The 24,931-nt window shown below is 38.0% G+C and overlaps 1 protein-coding gene across 1 annotated transcript in view; it reads right to left on the reverse strand.

Annotated features, from left to right (window-relative positions):
* Positions 1-7,019: 7,019 nt before the first annotated feature.
* PRKAR2B (protein kinase cAMP-dependent type II regulatory subunit beta) overlaps positions 7,020-24,931 on the reverse strand; it is a 129,445-nt gene continuing 111,533 nt past the window's right edge. Inside the window, exons 7-13 of the mRNA XM_042781369.1 lie at positions 24,053-24,159; positions 20,953-21,106; positions 14,666-14,767; positions 12,240-12,314; positions 9,458-9,523; positions 9,195-9,333; positions 7,020-7,153 (exon numbers count right to left, since the gene is read on the reverse strand). Coding sequence (XP_042637303.1) covers positions 7,020-7,153; positions 9,195-9,333; positions 9,458-9,523; positions 12,240-12,314; positions 14,666-14,767; positions 20,953-21,106; positions 24,053-24,159 — 777 coding nt within the window. The remainder of the gene's footprint in view (positions 7,154-9,194; positions 9,334-9,457; positions 9,524-12,239; positions 12,315-14,665; positions 14,768-20,952; positions 21,107-24,052; positions 24,160-24,931) is intronic.

The raw sequence follows: 24,931 nt of genomic DNA on the forward strand, positions 1-24,931 counted from the left end.
AAGTGCCAAACTATTAAGATCTCTTTGGAAATTTTTATGTACGTGAATTCTACTCTTAGACTAAAACAGGTATGATTACGTAAGTTTTATCTGCCATTTGCATATTTCATATTAAAACTGACATAAAATCAGTTCATTTAAATAAGGGAGGTTGAGCAATCTACTTCCCTAGAGATACCCCCTCGGAAACCCAAGGAGGGGTCGCTATGAGTCGGAAACGACTTGACGGCAGTGAGTTTGGATTTTGATTTTTACTCTTGTTTAGTACAGATACAACAGTCACACAAATATGCACATATAAATTCTATGCCAAAATTTGTCATCTCAGATAAATTTTCAACAATTTGTAAAATTACTTATCATACAGAAACATCAGTTTCTAATTTGTTAGATAAAGTGAGTAAACACACATACATACACAATATAAATGCTATTGAGGGTGAAATTCAACAATAAATTTCCCATTCCCACATCTGGCACACTAATTACTACATTGCTGGGGTAAGAAAGATCACATGGCATTGCCTGCTAGTGGAGATTATCACTGTTCAAATTATCAAAAGGTAAGCAAATGAAATTGCTCAAGGTGTACTAAAATTAGGAAGTAGAACACATGTATGGTCTAAAATAATAATTGCCCCAATTTTTCAAACAGTATCTTTCTTGGTACATTACACTCCCACAAATATCACTCTACATACCTTACTATACTTTAAAATTTTGTAGTTAGATAAAAATATTTAGGTAAATTCAATAAACTAATGAAACGGTTGGGAGCTGTGATGATGAATGCCATTTTAAACTAAGTGATGTATGTCTTTTGTGCTTGTAATTGAGGAGCCCTGGTGAGGCAGTCATTAAGTGTTTGGTAAATCTCAACCCACCCAGCCACTCTGTGGGAGAAAGATGTGGCAGTCTGCTTCAAGTCAAGAATACAGCCTTGGAAACTATGGGGCAGGTCTACTGCAGAGTTGCGTGAGTCAGAATTGGCTTGTCAACAGATTTGGTTTTGGTTTGAGTTTTGTAACTATCGATACAATTAAAAGTTTAGATTTTGTTTTGAACATAAAGCAAGACCTTTCTTCAGTAGCCTATTTGGTGTCTTAACAATCTATCACCTCTCGGAGGAAGAATCAAGAATTGGTTGTTATTGATTAGATATGGAGGGTAAAAGGAGGAAGCCAGAATGACTCTTTGGTTTCTGGCTTGGGTAACTGCAGCATATCAATGGGACAGACAGACAGGAAATCGAGAGAACAGGTTTGGGGACTAGAAAGAGGGGGCAGCATGGGTTCAATTGTAGATGATGGGCTTGCTGTTCAGGCAAGAAATTCATTCCCAGGGGTCCTGTTTTTTAAACAAACTCACTGCCGTTGATTCTACCCATAGCGACCCCTCCTTGGGTTTCCAAGGTTGTATCTGTATGGAAGTAGATTGCCCCATCTTCCTTCTGAGGAGTGGCTAGTGGGTTTGAGCCACCAGCCTTCTGGTTAGCAGTCAGGTGCCTTAGGCACTACGCCACCAGAGCTCTTGTTAGCAGGAATATATTCATCTGGAGTTCTGGAGACCTAATTCCGGAGAAATAAACTGAGTGTCCTCAGGACAGAGAGATCTACCCTTTTTGTTCTCGATTTTTTTTTTTTTTTTTTTTGGGTCAAGTTGTCCAATTTGGTATAAATGAAAATGTGAGTTTATTTAGAGAAGGTAAATAGTTCTACATCACATCACTTCCAATTTATAAAATTAAGAGGCAGACATACGTAAGAGGGTTTCATCTACTCAAATAACTGTTCTCAAGTCTCTCATTGTAAAATTCCTGTTGTTATTAGGTGCCTGTGATGGTAATGTTTATGTGTCAACTTGGCTGGACCTGGTTGAGTGGCTGGACAGCTGGTGGTAGTATTCCCCATGATGAGACTGGCAATCAACTCCATAGTGGGATCTACCACAAGCAGCTGAGTACCTGCCTTTGGGATGTGGTCTGCTTCCTGTATTTAAGAAGAAGCCTTGGGAATGGTCTCTAGCCTATGGCACGCTTGGAGCCTGCATGTAGCCGTGTCGTTGTTCAGCAGCCTGCAGTGCTCTGCCAACCTGGGGACTTAAAATGGAGTTAAGTTAATGGCCTGCCGTGTGGTCTGGTAACATCGATACTATATCTTTTTACTTCTCAACCCTGGGGCTTCTCAGCCTCAGCAGCCAGCAGCTGTCTGAGTGAAGAAAGGCCTCTAGCTCCAGTGGTCTGGGAGCAGGAGGCAGAGCTGAACCCCAAGGTTGAGGGGCTTTCATCCAGCCCCTAGAGCCTGGCACTTTGAACTTGGACTTAAAGCCTCCACACTGTAAGAATAAACTCCTGTTTGTTAAGGCCACCCCATTTGTGGTATATTTGGTCAGAGTGGCACTAGGGAACCAGAACAATGCCATTCAGTGAGTTTCAACTCATAGTGACCGACCCCATGTATAACATAACGGTACCCTGCCTGGTCCTGTGACAGCGCCACAATCGTTTCCATGTGTGAGCCGACTATTGCAGTTACTATGTCAATCCATCTCGTTGAGGGTGTTCCTCTTTTGTGCTGACCTTCTTCTTTACCACGGATGATATCCCCTTCTTCAGGGACTGGTCCCTCCTGATAACATGTCCAAAGCACCTGAGATAAAGTCTCACCGTCCTTGCTTCCAGGAAGCATCCAGGCTGTACATCTTCCAGGACAGATTTGTTCATTCTTACAGCAGATATTTTGGTATATTCGATATTCTTTGCCAACACTGTAATTCAAATGCATTAATTCTTCTTTGGTCTTACTGTCCAGTTTTCACATGTATATAATGCCACTGAAAGTACCATGGGTTGGGTCAGGTGTACCTTAATCTTTAAAGTGACATCTTTGCTAAAAACACTTTAGAGAGAGGTCTTTTACTTAGCAGATTTGCCCAGTGCAATATGTTGTTTGATTTCTTGACTGCTGCTTCCATGGGCGTTGATTGTGGATCCAAGTTAAATATCATCTTTGACAACTTTAATCTTTTCTCCATTTATCGTGATGTTGCTTATTGGTCCAGTTGTAAGGATTTTTGTTTTATGTTAGGATGTACGCCATACTGAAGGCTGTAGTCTTTGATCTTCATTAGTAAGTCTTTCAAGTCATCTTTACTTTCAACAAGCAAAGTTGTGTCATCAGCATATTGGAGGTTGTTAATGAGTCTTCCTCCAATTCTGATGCTGTGTTCTTTATATAGACGGGCTTCTCAGATTATTTGCTTAGCACACAGACTGAATAAGTATGGTGAACAGATATGACCCTGATGTACACCTTTCCTCCCATCCAAGTACTAACCAGGCCCGACCCTGCTTAGCTTCCGAGATCAGACGAGATCGGGCGCATTCAGGGTGGTATGGCCATAGACCCTTTCCTGATTTTTAACTCATGCAGTATCACCTCGTCCTGTCCTGTTTGAAAAACTACCTCCTGGTCTTTGTCCAGATTCCACATGAGCACAATTAAATGTCCAGGAATTCCCATTCTTCACAATGTTATCCATATATTTGTTATGATTCACACTGACAGGGTTGCATTTCAGAATAGATCTTGAAATGTCCTTTTTGACTATGAATACAACACCATTCCTCTTTCATTTGTCATTCCTGGCTCAGTGGACCACATGGGAAAATGGCAAGCCTCCTGCTATGGGTAAATCAAAATCTGGAAAAACTTTTCTCATTTTATTTTTTCCTCTTAAAATAGTTTCAAGTTTTCACTGGAAATTTTATACAAATTTATTTATATACTTAGCTCATTATTATTATTATTTAGGAAAAATATGAAGCCAAGAATTAGACAAGGAACCAAGAGATCTCAATTTATGGTAAGTTTTGCAGTGAAGTGTCTGCTGCCCCTCAGTTACATAAATTGCATCGATTTAAGCTTCATTATTACTGTTAGGCACATAACTCGTCTGCAAATAACTAGTGTATGTCATCAATTGGTTTTTGTTTACTGCTTACACTTCCATAAGCCATTACCCCTTTAAATTGTATTTGTTTAAATACCTATGAAGAGGAATAATTTTAAGTTTCAGTTGCTCAACCAGCTTTGCTGCTTTTAAAAGTATCCTAGAACATTTAAGGTTGTCTCAATTCTTATTCTAATTTCTGCCTTTTTGTTATACAGAGCACTGATATTCAACATTATCAAAATGTATTTCACACTACTTAGAATTTTAGAAAGACAGCATTCCTTCTATTTTCCCTTAAATATTAACATTTTATTTGGATACTGCAGTCCCTTCTTCAGCTATTTAACTAGCCTTCGCTTATCCAGATGTGTTACTTACTCATCTAGGCTTACACATTATTGATTTTCTTTAAGAATGGCAACGGTCATTTAATCTAGTAATAAATATTTGAGAAAATTAGAAAAAATTATCAGGATTTCAAAGTGTCCTTGGAAAGATAAAGGACTCAGCACCTTTCTTAATCTTACGCATTTCAATAAAATCCAGATTTCCTCACTCCATACCCCAGAGTTCGTAATAGTAACCAAATACACTCACCCAACTCGTGTCACAGATGATGCATATGTTAAAATACATGCACAGAGCCTCAGTTCATATTGATATGCATGAAAAACACACCTCTTTATTTAAAACAAATAAAGGAAAGCACCTCAGTGTTAAGAGAATATTCTCTGAGAACTCAACCCTTTCCTTAGCCACTTACAATACATCAGAAGATGCCATCCTTGAGATGTCAACAGTTTCCAAATAATGAAGACTCTTGGCTAGTGATTAAATGATGACATCCATAACCAAATGTGAGGTGTTTTAATTAGAGGATTTTCCACATAAATCCCTAAACTATCTAGTTTTATTAATTTGGTTATTCTAAATTGCCAAATTAGTCTGCAGTGTGCACAGTTATCTCACATATGCTTGAGAGTTAAAACAGTAACCCTACCGCTACCTAGTCCCATACTCTTCTGCACCGGGCCTAGGGCATTAACTTTCCTAGAAGCCACATCCCCACTGGGCTTTTCTTTGCACTGTGCATTACAATTGTATTAAAGCAGTAAGTCTTTATTAAAAACCACTTCACATACTTTATTATAAAAGTGTGCTTTATTATAAGGAAAATTTAAATATAACCAACAATACTGAAAATAATGTAACTGGCATTTACAGCCTTGGTTAGAGTTCTTTATTAAACAGGCATTTGTTTGCTATTTTATGAACAGTTAACAATCAGCTTATGCAACAAAACAGGTTACTTGAAAAGGTGATAGAGAATATCTAATTATGAACCAGAATTTTGGGTTCTTTGTATTGTTTGTTTAATAGACATGGCTTTTAAAATAAATCAAAGTGAAGCAAAACAAATCATTTTCATGTAGACAGCTATCTTTTCCAACAAAGTTTCATGAAAATGTTCTAAAATATGGCAGAAATTATACCTTTATATAATTTATAATTTTTTACATATACACCATCCAATTAACATATTCTAATCACATTTTCATATACAACTGGGACTATAAACATTCTCTAATAAGACCAAACTAGCCACAGAATAATTTTACCCATGTACATACATTTTTTGAAACATATTTCCCAACATGAAATTTCTCATTTCAAAGTGAACAACTGGTTAGAATTAGTATCTCTAGACACTGGTATCATGAGGGCCTCAAAGTCATGTCAGAGTATAATGCTCTGATCGACTATAATTGCATCTACAGCACAGTAATAAACACATTCAATCACCATACATAAGTTGGATTCAGTTTGCATTTTATGAACCTACATTAAAGCAAATGGTGAAGTCTAATATGTGATATGGAAAGAAACTGCTTTTGCCTTTGAATATGGCTTACTGTTGCTTATAAATATTTCTACCATCTTGGAGGACATTTTGAAAGGAAAAAAAAAAATTTTTAAAGACAAGGGAAAACTGGCTGCTGACCAATGAGATCCCAGGTTTGCAACCCTTCTAAGGAAAACCAGAAACTCACTGGGAGCAAATGTCTGCAAAGGGCTGTGTTGTATAGCCTCGTGAAAAATGAAGAAATACCTGTGGGCATGGTGATAAGGTATCCCAGATAATTTTTGGTATAGGAGGGTTTTGTTTGTTTACTTACTATTTCTAAGATCTTAAGCTTTTCCTAGTCAAAACAAAATGCCAGATTTAACAAGTTTAAATAGCTTATTTTAAAACTTCATCTGTGACTTAGAATGACAAACTCAAAATTCTAAAGGTTAAGAATACAGAAAATTATAAAATGAAAAAGGAAGCAAAGATACACGCTTGATGAGGAAAATAATGTGTCAATGGTTTCACATCAGAAAAAGATTCTTTTCCCTATTAGAATGACTACGTTGCCTGCAATTCAAACCACTGGAATATGTAGATTTCTAATATTATGACAGAGAATTCAAATGTACTTTATTGCAAAAATATCAAAGGTTTTAAAATTGCATATGATGTTCTTTACCATGTCACCAGTACGCCAAGGCCAGCATATAACTTATCAAGCCAGAAAAACTTTAAAACAAAAAGTGTTATGATTGTACTTACTATACAGAATGAGTTGTAAAAAGAATGTGATGCCATGCTGTGTAGCATGATTCATTGCCAAGTTCCCTCTTACATGGGCATAGTTGCTAACATCAATCTGAATAAGTCAAAATGAGCACATTGCCTATAGCATCCTTTAATTATCTTCTTCAACACTGATTCTTTTCACTGTATCACAATCATTTGAATAAAGTCAAATCCTAATTGTATGGAGTAGAAAGTCATTTTTATCAGTATTTAGAATTTTTTATGATCTAAGTACTTAGAAAGTGATGTTAAAGCCTATTGACTATTAAATCACTACTCTGTTTACTAATACATTGTAAAAGTAAAAAAAGGAAAAAAACCTGAAATCACAGAAAATGCTTGGCATCTACACACACACATTCTCAGTGGACTAACCACTACTGTGTATTTGTCACTATGGGTCTTCTTCCTCCATACTTTTGCTTCATGCAGTGGGTTCAACTATATCCATATTTGTTCCAAACAGGGCAACTAACTGTTCTTCATAGGTGGTGATGTTCCTTTTCATAATTTCCATGCAAGGTCCCAGAAGCCTTTCAAATGCTTGCACATCCATGGCTGAGAAAAGGGGAGAATTAAAGAAAAATAAATAATCTTTGCAAATCTGCAGAATTTCTAAGTCACTTATGATACCCATTCTGCGTATGTCAATAACACAGTGGGATTTTTAGATAAATATTGCAAAGTACAAGAAAAAAAAGCGTAAAGATCAAAACATCCCACTGCAAAAGGAAGCAGCCAGGGTCACCTCCAGCCATACTCTAAGCCCCCTCCACAGTACGGTGTGCAATGCTAGGCTGGTGGGAGGGTCCTGGTCCAGGCTGAGAAAATAAGAAATGACCGTCACGGTAAGGGCCTGAGATTTGGAAAAATAAATTCATTCTGAAGCCTCCACCTTAGTATTATGAACTCCTCAAAGGCAAGAAAGATGTTTGGATCTTGTTTTTCCTTCTTAGGGTTTCTAGTGCCATGTTGTGAAAACCAAATGTTAGCTTTTATAATTTTCGTTCTTTTATACTATCATCTGGTCATTTCAAAATGGCAGCCAAAATGCTTTCCGTTCACTCTGTCGGTATGTCACTTTGCTTGCCTGTCTCATGCATTTCAAAACTTAAATTACAGTACATACGTGTAAAAAAAATATCACACTCTCAAACATAAAACTGCAAATTAAAACATCTTTTTGCTTTTCAAATCTGCAAAGGTAAAAATGATGTATACAAAATAAGGTAAACAGGCATTCTTGCAGTGCTGGTAGGACTGTAAATTGGTACAAATAACATTTTAAAAGTAGTACAGCCATATATATCAAAAGCCATTAAAAACAACAAAACCAGACAATTCTGAAAACCGTAAGGAAAAGCTTTCTATACCCCAAAATAGTCCATGTAGCTTTATTTATAATACAGAATCAGAAACAAAACCCTCAAGATATTTACCAATGAGGAATGATTAAATAATTTTATATCCTAATAGGATATAAAAACTTCCTGTAATAAATGAGAATATACCTGAGCTATTTTTGGAGTTTTATAATGAATGAAAAAAGCATTAACAAAATTGTTTTAAATTGGCGAAACTTGTGTGAATATACGACACCAGAAGGACTACTTGACAGCAATGGCTCAATCACTGAGTTGGGGTGGTGTGGGCAAGTCTTAGTTTTTACTACATTTTTCTGAATTTCTCAAATTTTCTTTTATATAATTTATTCTAGAAAAAAATTAATGGAATTTCACATTACCTTTACTTTTACTGTCTAATCTCTCTACTCACTTAGGGAAATTACCTGTCAGTTTCTAATCGTCTTTTTTCCCCATTTGATTAATATTATACTTATTTCAAAACCTTTCAAAAATGGACTTCTCTAAGAAGTTGATTCTGAGACTCTTAATTCTTGAGAACATTAATTCTTAAGAATACTGAAACTAAGTTTATTCTATTGAAGATGAATTGCAGATGAAGAGCATCGAGAGGCTAACTACTATGCCATCAATTCTCTTATTTAAAGAAAATGTCACCCATATTGCCACTTCCTGAAGTGTATTTTTCATTGTTAAAGTAAGTTATTTCTCAGGTATAAAATCTGTGCTTCAGGGTGTGTATAGATGTCTTGCAGTTGAAGATGAAATTTCTGATATGCTCTTATGTGGTGTGAGAAATAAACAGCTAAACCACAAGGAAAACTCTGATTCTGACAAACCTGAGCCTCTGTTCTGCAGTGCCAGGAAGAGGACGCAGTCTCCGACACTCCAACTTGTCTGCAGCCCCTAAGGTGCTCTATACAAATGCTGCTGTGAACGTAATGTATGTTATTTATTTTAAAGATTAGATACAAAACTAGGTACTTGGAGTTCTTATTTTAAACACTCAAATAAGATGTTATTTTATGTATATACAAAAGAACAATATGGTGGGATGTGAAAATTTTCAAAGAAAATTACACACAAATTATTTTTATTGAAACCTAACCTTGTCACATTTTGTGGTGACCATAAAACTTGTGAACCCCAAAAACTGACCCATACAACATGCGTATATCAAGTGTAAACATAACCATTTCAACCAGGAGAAACATGCCCACTGTTGCGATTCCTACCTAAACACTTGACTGTCCCGATGGCGTGTGCAGAAGCTGCTCGAGGCTTGTTAGTTACCAGGGCAAGCTCTCCGAAATACTGTCCCCGAGAACATCGAGCGATTTCGACTGCTCCGTTCTCTTCCACTTCTGATTTCCCCTGTCAAGGGAAAAACAGAGGGTAACCTGAGCCTAAACTTAAAAAAAAAAAAAGAGGGAGACAGAGATTCTACTATGTTCCCTGCTAATATTATACGGGTTTTTTATGACTTAACAACACTTACCTTCCTTTTCATAGTAATTTTCACCTCTCCAGATTCTACAATGAAAAAAGAATCAGCCAAATCTCCCTACAAGAATAAAAACAAAACCAGGGTGAAAATGCATACTTATTTGACAGTAATCCGATTCAAAAGTGAAAACCCATCAAAACGGGGTATCTTAATTCCTAATTGAGAGGTTCCTGTTGACAATTTTATAGTAATGGTTTCATTTGTTAAACTGTTTGAAATCATACACTGCCTACTGCAGCATTTCTGCTAAAATATAACCAACCAGCAAAGAAGATATGGCAAATGACACTGGGATAAGGATTTCACCCAAACTTCAGCCTGAGTAACAGCCTACAGAGTTAGCAATGGCAACACTGCTCTGTGTCCCAGCAGCATCTTCCTGGTAAGGTGGAATGTGCCAAGAGATCCTGTGGCCTCAGGAGGACTACCTGTGGCCCCGTGTCCTCGTAACAAAACGAGCATTAGCACAGTGATTCAAAATGACCGGACTACTCACAAAGACGAGAAAGCAATCAGACCTTTTAGGAAGTAGGAGGTGTGGACCTGGGAGCTCTGGTGGCGTAGTGCTTAAGGCATTTGACTGCTAACCAGAAGACTGGTGGTTCAAACCCACCAGCCACTCTTTGGAAGCAAGATTGGGCAGTCTACTTCCACAGAGATAGCGCCTTGGAAACCCAAGGAGGGGTCGCCATGAGTCTGAAACAACTCATAGCAGTGAGTTTGGTTTTGAGGTGTGGACCTTGACTTTCACTGCAGTTATCAGGGACTAGACTCAGACTCCAAGCTGCTGACAATCTCCCTCAAGGCTTCTAACAGAGCTTTCAGGAGAATTTTACAGGATTGCCATGTCTAACTACATATGCTTTTTAAAATTTTTATTTCAAGAAAGTCTACCTTGATTTCCAATGATGCCTTCTGAATTAAAGACTATATATACACTATGATGATAACACATAGGTACTGACTCTCGAGCCTCTCAAACTGGTTCTGGAGAAACAGGATTTCAAAACTCTTTAGTATAATTCAATAAATTTAGTACATTCTATCACAAAAATAATGTTGAATCTAGACTTATATAACATAGTTACAAACATGTATGTGTATAAATAATTAAAAGACAACTATGATCTAAAAATATATTTAATAAACCCAAAGTTTCTAAGTTTAGACGCTCTAAGTTACATGCTCTAACTGCACATAAAACAGGATTGTACCAGTGGCAACTTCCTGGTTTGGATATTGTACTACAGTGATGGAAGATGTTACCACTGGGAAAAACTGGGTGAAGAGTACATATGACCTCTGCACTATTACATAACTTCCTGTGAATAACTATTTCAAAATAAAAACTTAAATAATCCTTTTAAAAGTGCTCTATTTTGTTCTCCATTGGTGGTCCAAAAGGTTAGTGCTTGGCTACTAACCAAAAGGTTGGTGACTTGAACCAACCCAGAGAAGCTTAAGGAGCTCTGGTGACATGGTAAACAAGGCATTTGGCTGCTAAGCAGAAGGTCAGCAGTTCAAACCCACCAGCCTCTCCATGGAAGGAAGATGGGACAATCTAGTTCCACAAAGATTTACAGCCTTGGAAACCCAATGGGGGTTGCTGTGAGTCAGACTCGACTTGATGGCAGTGAGTTTTTTTGTTGTTTTTTCCAAAGAGGTGCCTCAGAAAAGCCTGCTGATCTTATGAAAGGTCACAGCCGTGAAAAACCTACGGAGCACAGTTCTGCTCTGACACACAGGGGTCGCCATGAGTTAGCACCGGCTCAAATAGCAACTGGTGGGCTTTGTTATTTATCAGTTTCTAAAGCAGAACCTAAGCCTTGCTCCCTGGCTGCTCTAATCCTTATGTGTGTAGAAAAATAAAAAGAGAGAGATTTACTTGTTTGTCTTCCAACAATGATCCTTTCCTCAGCCTCACAGACCTTGAACCTTGTTTTATATGTGAAAGGAATAGTCAGTATCTTAGATGAAGAATGATAGAGTATAATACTAAGATCCAAAAAGTCAGTATTTTAGATGGAGAATGGCAGAGTATAATACTAAGATCCAAAAACTACAGAATCTATTTAGAAAATTCACTTGAATCACTTGCTCAATGCTTTAAAAAGGCAACTATGAAACACGGTGTTTATTACCTGCATGCTCTATCTGTGAACACCAACAACGTGCACCAGGCCTGCTTCTTGGTACCCCTCTTCTACTAAGGTATGTAAAACTATTGGTTCCAACTGGGATTTTAGAGAAGCTTTAGGGGTTAAATTACATGTAGACCCATTTAGTGCCCAGAGGCCAGTGGAGTTTATGGTGCAGTGTGTTTCCATCTGAGCTAATGTTATCAGGGAGCAGCCTCAGGAGGTTTCATCTTGAGCTCCTCGCACTCCTGCAAAACTCTACAATAGCCCCCAATGGACCTTCTGGATCCTCATTAACCTCGTGGAACACTCAACTGGTTTGTTCCTGTTATGAATGGCATCTCATTCTCTATATACATATGAATTTCACATCACGCACCAATATAAAATCAAGCAGAAAGCCATTGCATGGTTTCATGAATATTCATTAGTAGTTAATTATATAAGCAAAGACATGTAAACAGTTTAATGGCTATAAATCAAACCCTTTTTATCGGGTCAATTGGTAGAGGTAATATTTATTAAATCCACCACTACATAATTATAGAAATACTGAGAAAATTATCACCATTTAGAATGTATAAAAACCTTTTTGAATACAACCCCAAACTCCCTCACATAAAAAAAAATTATACCTGAGCAATGATTTGTTCTCCATCGTTGTACACTTTGGTGCCTATGACATCTACCACTTTCAGACGTTCGGAAAACTACACAGGAAAAAGGCAATACAAAGAGAAACAGACTAGTGGGTAATCTGAACTATTTCAAAGGTCAAAAACTGGTAATGTATAGATCAAATAAGGTCAGTGGTATGTGTGTGTTTATTATATTAACTAGTAGCATTTAAAAAGAAATCTCTCATCATAATTTGGACTTCCAGCTTCTCTTGAGAAAGAGAAGATTCAGCAATGGTTGGCCCGTATTTCCACACGGAAACAACAGACTGGGGTGGAATAGCAGTCCCTGTAGATGGAGCACGTGTCCTCCAAGTTATCAAAGTTCCCTCCTGCCTTGCTCTTCTCTTTACACTACTTGACTAGCTCTGAAGGTACTTGGATTTCCAACACCACGCCTGTTTATATTTAAAGAGATATGCCACTAGAGAAGATCAGCTGCCTAACGTGCATTCTGCAATGTGGCCAAAGAGTCCACCAGGCATAATCTGAAAACCCAACCAAGAGATACTAGAAAGGACAAGTACTAATATTAAGACATTCGCTGCTTTATAAGACATTGTGTCTACATATATATGTCTTCTTTAATTGCTTGAAAAATATTTCAAATATGAGACTAAAGTATATAGAAAAACATTCAGTTTAACAATGACGTATGGAGAGTAAAGTTGTATTTACAGGGTAACAAAACCCACTTTCTCTCTCTCCCCTAAAAGTCTCCAACTTCAGAGATAAAAGCCTAAGAGCTGGTCTCGCTGAGAAGACATCGGGTTAAGCAATGAAGGAGCTAAAGAAATGAGCCTGGGAGACATGTAGGAGGACATCTGAGACAAAGACAAAGTTTAAGTACAAAGGCCCTGAAGTAGGCAAGGGGTTGTCACATTTAAGAAGCAGTGAAAAAACCAGTATGTCTGGAGTGGCGTGATGAGCAGAGCGCAGTGGGAAACGAGGTCAGGAGAATGGAGTGGGCAGAGGGCAGACTGCGTAGGGCCTTGTGCTCTTTGTGAGGAAGGACTTAAAACAGAAGAGTGACATGGTCTATCTTGGGTGCTAACTGGATTATGCTGGCGGCTTCAATAAGCTAGACAAGAAGTGATGATGGCTCATACTATGATGATGGTAAGGAAACGGGTGGGAACGATCAGATGCGGGATATATTCTGAAGACAGAACAGATAAGAGTGCTAACAGATTGCACGTGGGTAGGGGAAAAAGATGAGTCAGTACCAGCTCCAAGGTTTCTGGCCTGAGACACTAGATGAGGGAGCTGCCGTCTACTAAGATGAAGACAGGGTAGGAGTAGACTTGGGATATGTTAGTTCTGAGGTGTCTATTAGACATCCAAAAGGAGATGTTAAATAGGCAGTTGGGTAGATGACTCAGAATTCAAGGGAGAAGCCTTACTTGGTGATGTCAATTTAGGAGGCATCAGCATAAAGGTAGCATTTAAAGCCAGAGGACTTCACAAGCTCACCAAATGAGTAAACATAGACTGAAAAGGCCAAAGGACCAAAGATAAGCCCTGGAATACCAACTTTAAGAGGAAAGGAAAGGGGAATTAAACAGCAAGGGCAGCTGAGAAGGAGAGATGAGGACATCCTGTAGTTAGATAACTCTCCCTATGAAGGTCTATCTACACATCTTTATCTATACGTTTAAAGTATAGAAAGGATACCGTTGACTTCTTTTACGCGATTGTGTTAAGTCTGGTTTAAAATAAAGAGCACATCACCACTTTGAAAGGGGTCGTAATAGGAAGCCCAGGATGGAGTGGGAGCAAAAAATGTGGAATAAAACTCAAAATTATAAAAAACACCACACTTTTTGTTCTGATGAAGACGGTGGAACCCTTGAGACTATGGCCCTTAGACACCCTTCAAGCCTGGAACACGCCCCCTCCCCTCCCCCATGACTCAACTCTCAGCCAAAGAAAAGACAGTATTACAAGCTAAACAATTAACACCAGGGAGGAACGCATTCCTTAGACCAACCAACCATATTCAAGGATCCCAAATCAAAAGGGGTAGCATTTGCCCAGGGATAAAGCTCAGAAGACAGGAAAGAAGGATAAAGGGAAGTGGTAAACACAGGAGGAAGTCGGAGGAGTGCTGCCATGCTGTGGCGATTGCAATGAATGTCACAAACAAAATGTGTATGAATTGTGGAATGGAAAACCACTTTGCTCTGTAAGCTTTCACCCAAATCACAATAAAACAAATAAACAAATAAATACTGAGTTATAAAAACAACATTATTTGATTTTTCCAAATGAAAATATGGACACATTTTTATTCAAAGGAACTTTTCCAAAGAACTAAAAATTCCTAACAAAATAAAAACTTTTAAACTAAAATACAATAAAAGCATACACATATACAAACTTACCTCCAAAGATTTAAGGAATGGCAGTGATTCAATAAAGCTTTCATACATTTTTCTCTTTTTGGCATTGTTTTTTACAATTATTCTCCTGAAGGTTACCCTGTCCTAAAGGGGGAATATCAAAATACAAAGACAGATAAAAGGTAAATTTTTATGGGAAAAAAATACTGTTTGAACATGTAATTTCATTTTATTTATTAAAGGAACAAACAATAATTGAAAAATTTGAAAAGAAGATTAAAAAATTGTACTCTTAGTGTAACTCATTTCAGATTTTTATTTCTTCAAGCATAAAGCATAATATAGAACCATGTAAAGTATTTTTTCTTTTTTTAAAGGATGCATCAGTTCACTCTTACCCAGAAGAGATTCAACCAACTTATAATTGAGCTATACCCACAAGGAGGCGCTGTTTCACCATTTTTATATACAATTATATATATCTTTTAATACAAAATGTATATAAATAAAATCTGCTGCCATCCAATTTTGACTCATAGCAACTCTCCAGGACTGCCCCACAGGGTCTCCAAGGCTACACATTTTTATGAAAGCAGCCTGTCTCATCCTTCTCCCAGAGCAGCTGGTGGTTTACAAACTACCGACCTTTTGGTTGGCAGTGAAAGGTTTTAACCACTGTACCAGCACAGCTCCTTTATGTGTCTGTGTGTGTGCATGTGTGTGTTAACACAGGGTTCTTTTTCTGTGAGGTCCCAGAAGTTTGCAAAAGTCAATCGGGTGGCACATGACCAGTATTTTCATAAAAAATAAAACAGAACAGAAATCTCTCACAGCATTGTTATTTATTTTTGTTATACACAAATCCTCACATACACACAAAAAGTATGTACTGGTCATGGTGTTTCTTACTGTGTTTCTCAATGAAGGTTACAGTAAACAATATAGGAAAAACACTGTTAGAAAATGTTTTAAAATCATAAGTAATTACAGCGTAAGAGATCTTTAGAGATGATTTTTGGCAGGTTCTCTGTCACATCCACGGTATGTCAGAGTTTTCTTTAGAAAGATCTGAAAGCCCAGAGACACTCCAGCCTTTTGAGTAAGGTCTAAGTCTAGTATTTCTCATGTTCCTATTTACATTTTACTACATTACTTCAAAGATACAGAACTAGCAAAATTCTTCAGGGTACCAGTTCAAAAAATTTTTTCTGGTAAATTTTATTTAAAAAAATTTCTCACAAAACATTATTTTAATTCTTAAATAAGAACCCTATAATTATGTTAGTTTGGTATCCACTGTTAAACAATTATACTATTCTAATAAAATAAAGCTCACTGGGTATGTTATGTAACTAATAAAACACTATGCCAACATATTTAAGACTAAATTTAAATGAACTGGTGAAATGTGGAAAAATGCCAGTGTGTAAGTCCCTAGGAAATTAAACATTCTGTTCCCCAATTTAGTTTATTACAATTTTGTATTGCCTGCAATTTGGACTTTAATAATTTAAAAAAGAGAAAAATTTACAGAATAATTATTTCAAAAAGATTAAAATAATTTCCCAATCTGGCTCTGCAAGAGAATCAACTGCAGTGCTTAAAAAAGGGGGGGGAGGGTTTGAGTTTTTCTGAGGTCCTAGTTTTTAATGAGTCAAAATCCCTATTTATAGATACAACCAAACTCATTGCTACAGAATTGATTCTGACTCACAGTGACCCCCACACTGGGTTCCAAGGCAGTAAATCTTTATGGAAGTAGATTGTCCAGTCTTCCTTCTGCAGAGTGGCTGGTAAGTTTGAACCACCAACCTTCTGGTTAGCAGTCAAATGCCTTAAGCATTATGCCACCAGAGCTCCTTATTTACAGATACATATTGTTTTGGTTACCTAGTGGCATTCTGACAAGAATATACCACAAATGGGATGACTTGAACAAACAGGAGTTTATTCTCTGGGAGGGTTAAAGTCCAAGTTCTAAGTGCCAGGCTCTAGGGGCTGGGTGAAAGCCCCTCGACCTTGGGCTTCAGCTCTGCCTCTTGTTCCCAGCCCACTGAAGCTAGAGGCATCTCTTCACTCAGGCAGCTGCTGGCTGCTGAGGCTAATAAGCCCAAAGTCGACAAATAAAACTGCACAGTCCCGATGTTACCAAACCACATGGCAGGCCATTTTTTCAAGTCCACTTAAAGTCCCAAGGTTGGCAGAGCATGGCAGGCTGCTGAACAACGACACAGCTACATGCAGGGTTCAAGCGTGCCATAAGCTAGAGACCATTCCCAAAGTTGCTTCTTATATATGGGAAGCAGATCACATACCCAAAGCAGCTACTTAGCTGCTCCAATGGATTCCACCACAGAGTTAATTACCAATCTCGCACGGGGAATAACTACATCCAGCTGCCCAGCCAGTCAACCAGGTCCAGCCAAGTTGACACACAAACTTAACCACCACATATATGAGCTATATTTCATAAAAGGTTAACTAATTCTGACAGTCAGGTTTGCAGATTAGTTGCAACACTGTTTTTAGAAAAGAGGTTATTGCAAAACCAGAGAAGACCAGAAATAGTTTAACAATTTAGAAATTAATCATAATGAGCTATATGTCTCTGGAAGATTGTTCTATTAGAAGCTCACCCCTTCATATCCACTGAAATATATAAAGTCCAGAAAGTCCAATTTGAAATACTTTCATCCTAGTCATTTCAATGAACCATCAGCATGGTCTTGTAGATTGGACAATATTCTAAGGTTAACAGTGACCAAATATTTACAAAGTTAGACTATTCCATAAAAGACTTTTGCAATTTGTTTATCTTACATCTGTACTTATACACTAGAGTGCCAACTGTTGACCATTAAGAGAACATATTTTTTTCTACTTGACTTTCTCTGACAAGGGACTAGTTAGACAAGTTGCTCTTTAAACAACAGGTTTATCAAAAACAAAAAGGCAAACAATCCAATTTGAAAAGGGCAAAGGTCTCGAACAGACATTTCACCAAAGATATACGAAGGAAATGCAAATCAAAACCACAATGAGGTACCATTTCATGCACATTGTTGTTATGATGTGCCATCGAGTCAGTCCTGACTCATAGTGAGCCCTCCTTGGGTTGCCGAGGCGGTATTACTATGGAAGTAGATTGCCCAACCTTCCTTCCAAGGAGTGGATGGTGGGTTTAAACCATCAGCCTTCTGGTTAGCAGTCAAATGTCTTAGGCACTATGCTACCAGAGCTCCCATATTAGGATGTCTATTATCAAAAAAAGAGGGCAAATGAGTGTTGGAGAGGATATGGAGAAATTGACTCTCATCCATTACTGGATGGGAGTAAAATGGTGCAGCCACTGTGCAAAACATTTTAGTGATTCCTCAAAACATTAAACAGAAAGAATTACCAGATGACCTTCCAATTCCACTCCTGGATAAATGCACAAAATACCTGAAAGCAAGAACTCGGATACTTAACTATCGATGTTCACTGAAGATTTATTTACAATAGCCAAAAGGGTGAAACAACCCAAATGTCTATCAACAGATGAACAATAAACAAAATGTGATGCATAATACAATGGAATATTATTCAGCCATAAAGAAATGAAGTTCTTATACATGCTACAATATGGATGAACCTTGAAAATATTATGCTAAGTGAATTAAATCATACTCAGAAGGACAAATACTGTATGATTCCACAGCATCCCACAACAGTGGTTACCAGGTTAAAACAGTGGGGAGAATGGAGAGTTATTGTTTAAGGGGTACTGGATTTCAGCTTGGAATGAGAACTTTTTACTTTTGTGCATGTACACTAAGGTAATTATCACAAGCTACCCATTTTAAAAGCTTGTTGTTGTTGTTGTTGTTATGTGCCGTCGAGTTGGCCCCGACTCATAGCGACCCCTCCTTGGGTTTCTGAGGCAGTATCACTACGGAAGTAGGATTGCCCAACCTTCCTTCCGAGGAGTGGCTGGTGGGTTTGAACCGCCAGCCATCTGGTTAGCAGGCAAGTGTCTTAGTAATATGTATAAAAACCAAAAACCAAACCCACTGCCATTAAGTTGATTCCAACTCACAGAGACCCCATTGGGTTTTGAAGGCTGTAAATCTTTATGGAAGTAGATTGCCTCATCTTCCTCTCATGGAGCAGCTGGTGGGTTTGAACCACTGATGTTCTGGTTAGCCGCCAACTGCATTACCCACCACACCACCAAAGTTCCTTCTTGTTGTTGTTGTGTGCCGTTGAGTCGGACCCGACTCACAGTGACCCCTCCTTGGGTTTCCGAGGCAGTATCACTATGGAAGTAGATTGCCCCATCTTCCTTCCGAGGAGTGGCTTAGTAAATAGTAAAAATCTTTGGAAATGCTCAGTCCTTCTTGAGAGTAAAGCAGTATACATACACACTGGGAAAGGATGGGCCTTTACATCTCATCACGGCTTCCACCAGGGCTGGAAGCTTTCAGCATCCCAAAGTGACATCTTACTGTGTGACAATCTCATCTTGGGTGGCAACTCCATTACCAAAAACCAAACTCACTGCCATCAAGTCGATTCCAACTCATAGCAACTCCCTTTGGGTTTCCAAGGCATTAATCTTTACAGAAGTAGATTGCCCAGTCTTCGTTCCACGGAGTGGCTGGTGGGTTTGAACCACCAATCTTCTGCCTAGCAGTCAAATGCCTCAGGCACTATGCCATTAAATTTTTAAATAAAGCTTTCCATACTAAAACAAGGCATACTATACTCTAGATTTATTTGACTAATTTGATGACATCAAACACTTCCTGTGGACCATGCTTGCTCTGGTTTGGAAGGGGTTTTTTTTTCATTTTTTTTGCTGGCTTTAGGTATTCAAATCTTCGACAATCCTTAAAACACTTCAGATAATAAGTCTTCTTCCACCAGAAACAATTCCACTTCTCCTTCTACAACTTAAAAGTGACTCATCACATTTCTAAGAAGTATACAGTAACAGCCTGGTTCTAATAAAAAGAAATATAAAATATTTCTTGTTCCTCTGATCAAGAGATATTTTTATCACCAAGTTCCACTTCACAGTCACAGTGTGAGTCATGACTGAGCAGTGTCTAACATCTGTAATGACCAGCCCTTGGAAACAAGACTGTTAACAAACTTCATATTAACGCAGTCTTCCTTCCTTCCACAAAATAATTTGAGAGAAATGATCCAATAAATGCACGTCAAGATCACAGAGTGAACTGCTTTTAACAACTGAGGAATCAAAACAGTGCCTCCTAAATCAATGCAACTTCAAGTGTGGTCTGAGCACCAGGCGGCAGTGGTACCACACTGGGTGCTCAAGGGTCCTTGCGAGCAACACAGGATCTCAGGCCCCACCCTAGACCCACTGAACCAGAACCTACATTTTCACAAGATTCTCAGATGATTACTGTCTTCCAGAATCAGCTCTACTGGTACCTGCTACTTTGCATCCTGAAAGCATCTGTGAAATGAATCTCCTCCCAAATATGTCTTTAAACCAATGTGTAGGTCTGGTGGAAATAGCACCATTAAGAAATTTACGTTAAAAGCACTAATGCCCAGGTCCCACCCCCTGAGGTTTTGATTAAATTGGTCTCAGGTGAGGCCTGGGCAAGAGTTTGTTTGTTTCTTTTTTAAAAAGCACTCTAGATAATTCTGATGTGCAGCCAGGCTTTTTACCACAGCCATGGAGCAGTTTTTCTGTACTGCAGCTGCTTTTAAATGCAAAGTCATTACTAACAATTTATACCACCCAGACAATCTGTTTGTAGTGGTTTCTCAGACTCTGGCACATACCCTGATGACCAGGAGGGCTTTGCTCAAACACAGTGAGGACACTCCACTGTCCCGGTTTCTGATTAAGTCTGGGGTGTGGGCCCCAGAATTTGCATTTCTAACAAGTTCCCAAGAGATGCAGCTGTTCCTGGTCAGAGGACCACACTTTGGAAACCACTGATTCATCACATTATAAAACTCACCTCAAAGCCACCTGAGAAAACAGCACTAAAGGCTTTATTTGTTTGGCCGGCTGTTTTTTAAGAGTGGGTAGGAGAGGAACATTTTGGGTCTGAGTGACTTTCCCAGGGCCGGCAGGTCCTGAAGGCTTCTAACTGGACTGCGGGAGTGGGGAAAGGACACGAAGACTTAACTCCACATTCTTGGTGCCCTGTAACTCAGCATCCAATAGCTGCTTAATAAATTCTCAGTAAGAGATGATCCTAAATACACCTACCTGTTAGATTAAAATATTGTCTCAACTTAGCTGTTGTCATATTTTTTTTTAACAAATAATAGTATTCAAATCAAATAAATAGTTTACTCACCAAACCCCACAGAGCACCAGGAGAGGTAGCAGTGATTGTAGCTGCTCTGGGTGTATTGTACATTAAGGCCAGTTCGCCAAAGCTTCCACGATTATCGTAGTTACCAACACATCTTCCAACACCATCACATTTTACATAAATATCAAATGTTCCTCTGTTGAGCATATGCAAACGAAGGTAAAAGTAACGCCCATTAAATCCCATTACAGTAATGCATTATCTTAGAGCAGTGTCCTGGGCTATAACACCTTTTTTCCCTGCCTTCCTCTGCCTCTCTGACAACAGGAAGCAATAAAAGGGCATCATCATGCACCAGAGGCACCATCTGTTCCAGGCGAGCATGTAGAGACCATCAACTAGATTAGGGTATGGACCATACAGGCTTCTGTTAGGGAAAATGAGACTAAACAACAAACATTTAAGACAGTAACATAAATGACAAGGATATGATTAAGAATACAACCAAATGGTATATGCATACACAACCAGTAGAGGAACACATATCAAACCACGGACAGCGGCTCTCTGAGGGAGTCCAGAGACCATCCCTAAGTTAAAGAGGGTCTGCTTCTAAAATGAACAGACTTCTTCTGTAATCAGAAGAAAATAACTTAAAAAATATATATATATATTATACACCTGTAACAATTTGGTTAACTACTATTATGCAGTTCTTGCTAAGGGCCTTTATAATCTAAAGCAAGGGGTCAGTCAACGATGCTTTTGTATGTCTGCTTACTCGTATACAGGAAGTTTGACTGGAACACAGACACACTTACTTGTTTATGGATTACCTCTAGCTACTTTTGTGCCACAATACCGAGGGCTGAGTAGCCGTGACAGAGAACACAGCCTACAACACCTACCGTATTTTACTCTCTGGCCCTTTACAGAAAAAAAATCTGCCAACCCTTGATCTACAGTAAAATGTGGTAGAAATCCAGACTAAATATCTGATACTGCCCTTTTTAGTTTGTGTGTGTTTTCAATTGGGTTCTTTTTTTAGGAAAATAAAACTTAGCCTGAATATCACTGTCCTATCTATTAACCAGTCCCTGTATTTATATAAATTACATTCTCAGGTGGGTGACCGCATTTCCACACACTATGTTTTACCAGAGTGAACATGATGTCAAGGTCTGAGGAAGGACCTGTGAGGGCACAGAGGGGGAATTATTTAGGTTTATTCTGTAGCTAAACCCTGACAAATACAAAATTTTTTAAAAACGTTGGCAGGAAAGGGAATGGCTTTTAAGATCAGAAAGAATTAAGTATGGTAAAGGAATAGGAACAAAACAGTAACACTAAAAACACAAGGTAACAGACACAGGGTATTAAGAATAAAGGAAGAGAATAACTGATGGTTAATATAATTCAGGGATACAATGGCTGTTCCAAGATTACCTTCTAGGATTTGTTCCACGAATAATTTTTTTTTCAACTATGGACAAACTTTCTCTTCTGCACTAAAACTGTTCACTACATTTACTATTTTGAATGGGATAAATGTGCAGACAAGAGTTAACCATGTTACCAGTCCAGCTGGAATCACACCATCTAAAATCTGTTCAGACACTGTGTGTTGCTTTTCCACATGGCTTTCTCTCTGAGATACATGAGACCTCCGGCAGTCTCTTCCTGGGAAGAGTCTGAGCAGAGGCCAGGAGATCTGCCTGTGGCGTCAGCTCTATACTGACTGCGTGACCTTAACTGACACTTAACTGAGACTTGTCACTTCTGTGATCCCCAGTCGTTTCATCTGTCCAATGGGTGAGTAGGATCAAACTGAAAAGGGAATGTACTACACTCAAATGGAACACAGTTCTTAAAGTCAAAATACATACTACAGAAGATGAAGACTGAATTGTGTTTGGGATTCTCATATACCATGTATACTACAATCCAATACAATTGAACAGCTGAGTGAATTTCTGAGGTGTTCCACTGATGACAGCTGTTAACATGACGCCAAAATCATGACTTTAATTGGGGTATCTGGTTTTGTTCTTTCCAAAATCAAAGTATATCTCAGTCCTGGCTGGAGCCTTGGCAATAGGTCTATAGGCCACCAAGGAAAGGAGGAGGGAAGGAAGGAATTAGTGAAAACCCTTTACTACTCCAGGAATAAAAGATTCAAGGAGCTTATGTATGAAAGATACTGCCCATAAATGAAAGATGAAACTAAGGCCTCAGGAGACAGAGGAGCATAATTTTCAGTAAGGCCACCGAGTTGAACACAACTCTATCCAGAGAAGATGACGGAATCCGATAAATCAGGCTTGGAGAGGACCTGATAGTACCAACTGCCTAGAAACACTTCATCATCGTTTCATAAAAGTGAAAAAATAAAGGCTCACTTCAAATCGCTTCCCTATTACATTTTAAGACTCAACTAATTATTGTTTAAGGCACATTGTTCTTTGATGAGGTAAATAAAGCACAATGCAATTTCTCTGAAATCAGATTTTCAATATAAATAAAGCAATTTCTCTATAAAGTATTTCAAAGACAAATATAATTACACATAAATAATTTCTGGACACACAGAAACTACTCACTCTACTGACTGCATGGCTAAAGCACTAGAAAGAGATTGACTTTTCACCTTAGACCCTTGTGAAATACTTGAATTTTTTAAACCATAAGGAAGTTACACTTTTATAGTAAATGAAGTTTTTATAAAAGCATTTTTAAAAACATAGTAACAGAGATAGATTTATATTATAATTCAAATACTACCTAGATTCTGTATTACACTTCTAATCTGTACTGTAATAGGAATCTATGACATACTAATATTGTTAAATATTCTCTCTCAAATGGAAGTTAGCAAATGAGGAGGCTCTCAATAAATTACTGAGATTCGTAGAGTAAGCTAACCGAAACGAATCAGGTCCTTCTCTAAATTAGGCCTCTTTCCTTGATCTGCTGTGGTTTCACTGCATATATTCACAGAACACTTACTGTGCCTCTGATGTAGTAATAAAAGTAAAGAGGCAAGACCAACTGTCACATATTCATTTTCATTAGCTATTATAACCATTGACATTTCACACAGAAGGTTCTTTAACTTTCAGTAGTGAGGTTATGTAATACTTACCTATCAATTACATAAAAGTTGTCCCCATCGTCACCTTGATCAATTACATGTTCCCCTTCTTTGACCAATTTTTCAAACATGGCATCTAATACTTGAGACATCTGTTCCTATTGTTAAAAAAATAAGTATAATCTTTATGTTTATCTAGACTATTTCCTTAAATAACCATAATTAGCTTTATATTCTGTGAACAAAATCAAAGAAATGGAAATGTTGCCATTATGTCTTGTCAGAAAAAATACATAGTGCAGGTTTCCTTACCACATACAAACGAGATGATTATATATTTACTCTCATATTCAGTATCTGAATGCAAGTAATTATAATTAGCCTATTTTAGAATATTTGCATCTATCACCACTTCATAAAAATTACCCACCAAACTACCAATACAATCTTAGCACCTAAAATGACCAAGTCAGTAAGAACTACTAATCCTAGTTTCTTTTCAAGACACCCATCACATTGTTGGTAAGTTCCCCACGTTACTCATCACTAGAGTTTATGTAGAGATTACCTAAATACTTGCTGAGTTATGATCTCGACTCTAATATATTATTATATATATATTTGGTTTAGCACCAAAACCAAAACAGAAAACAAAACAAAGCAAAAACAAAACTATTACAGAAAATATTCTATTACTCTCTGCCCAATAAGTTTCCCTCAGGAAGCAACCATTTCCTGCCCAGAAGCAGATTTATCAAAACTGAAGCCAGAAACATCGTAACTATTCTTCAATGACTACTTAAATGATACATAACTTTTTAATTCTGCTAATGTGTGGTAGTGCCTAAGGCACTTGACTGCTAACCAGAAGGCTGGCAGTTTAAACCCACCAGCCACTCCTCGGAAGGAAGGTTGGGCATTCCTACTTCC

Source organism: Orycteropus afer, unplaced genomic scaffold (genome assembly GCF_000298275.1).
Source record: "Orycteropus afer afer isolate SDZICR_OR568_19922 unplaced genomic scaffold, OryAfe1.0 scaffold00007, whole genome shotgun sequence".
In the NCBI taxonomy this organism is placed as follows: Eukaryota; Metazoa; Chordata; class Mammalia; order Tubulidentata; family Orycteropodidae; genus Orycteropus; species Orycteropus afer.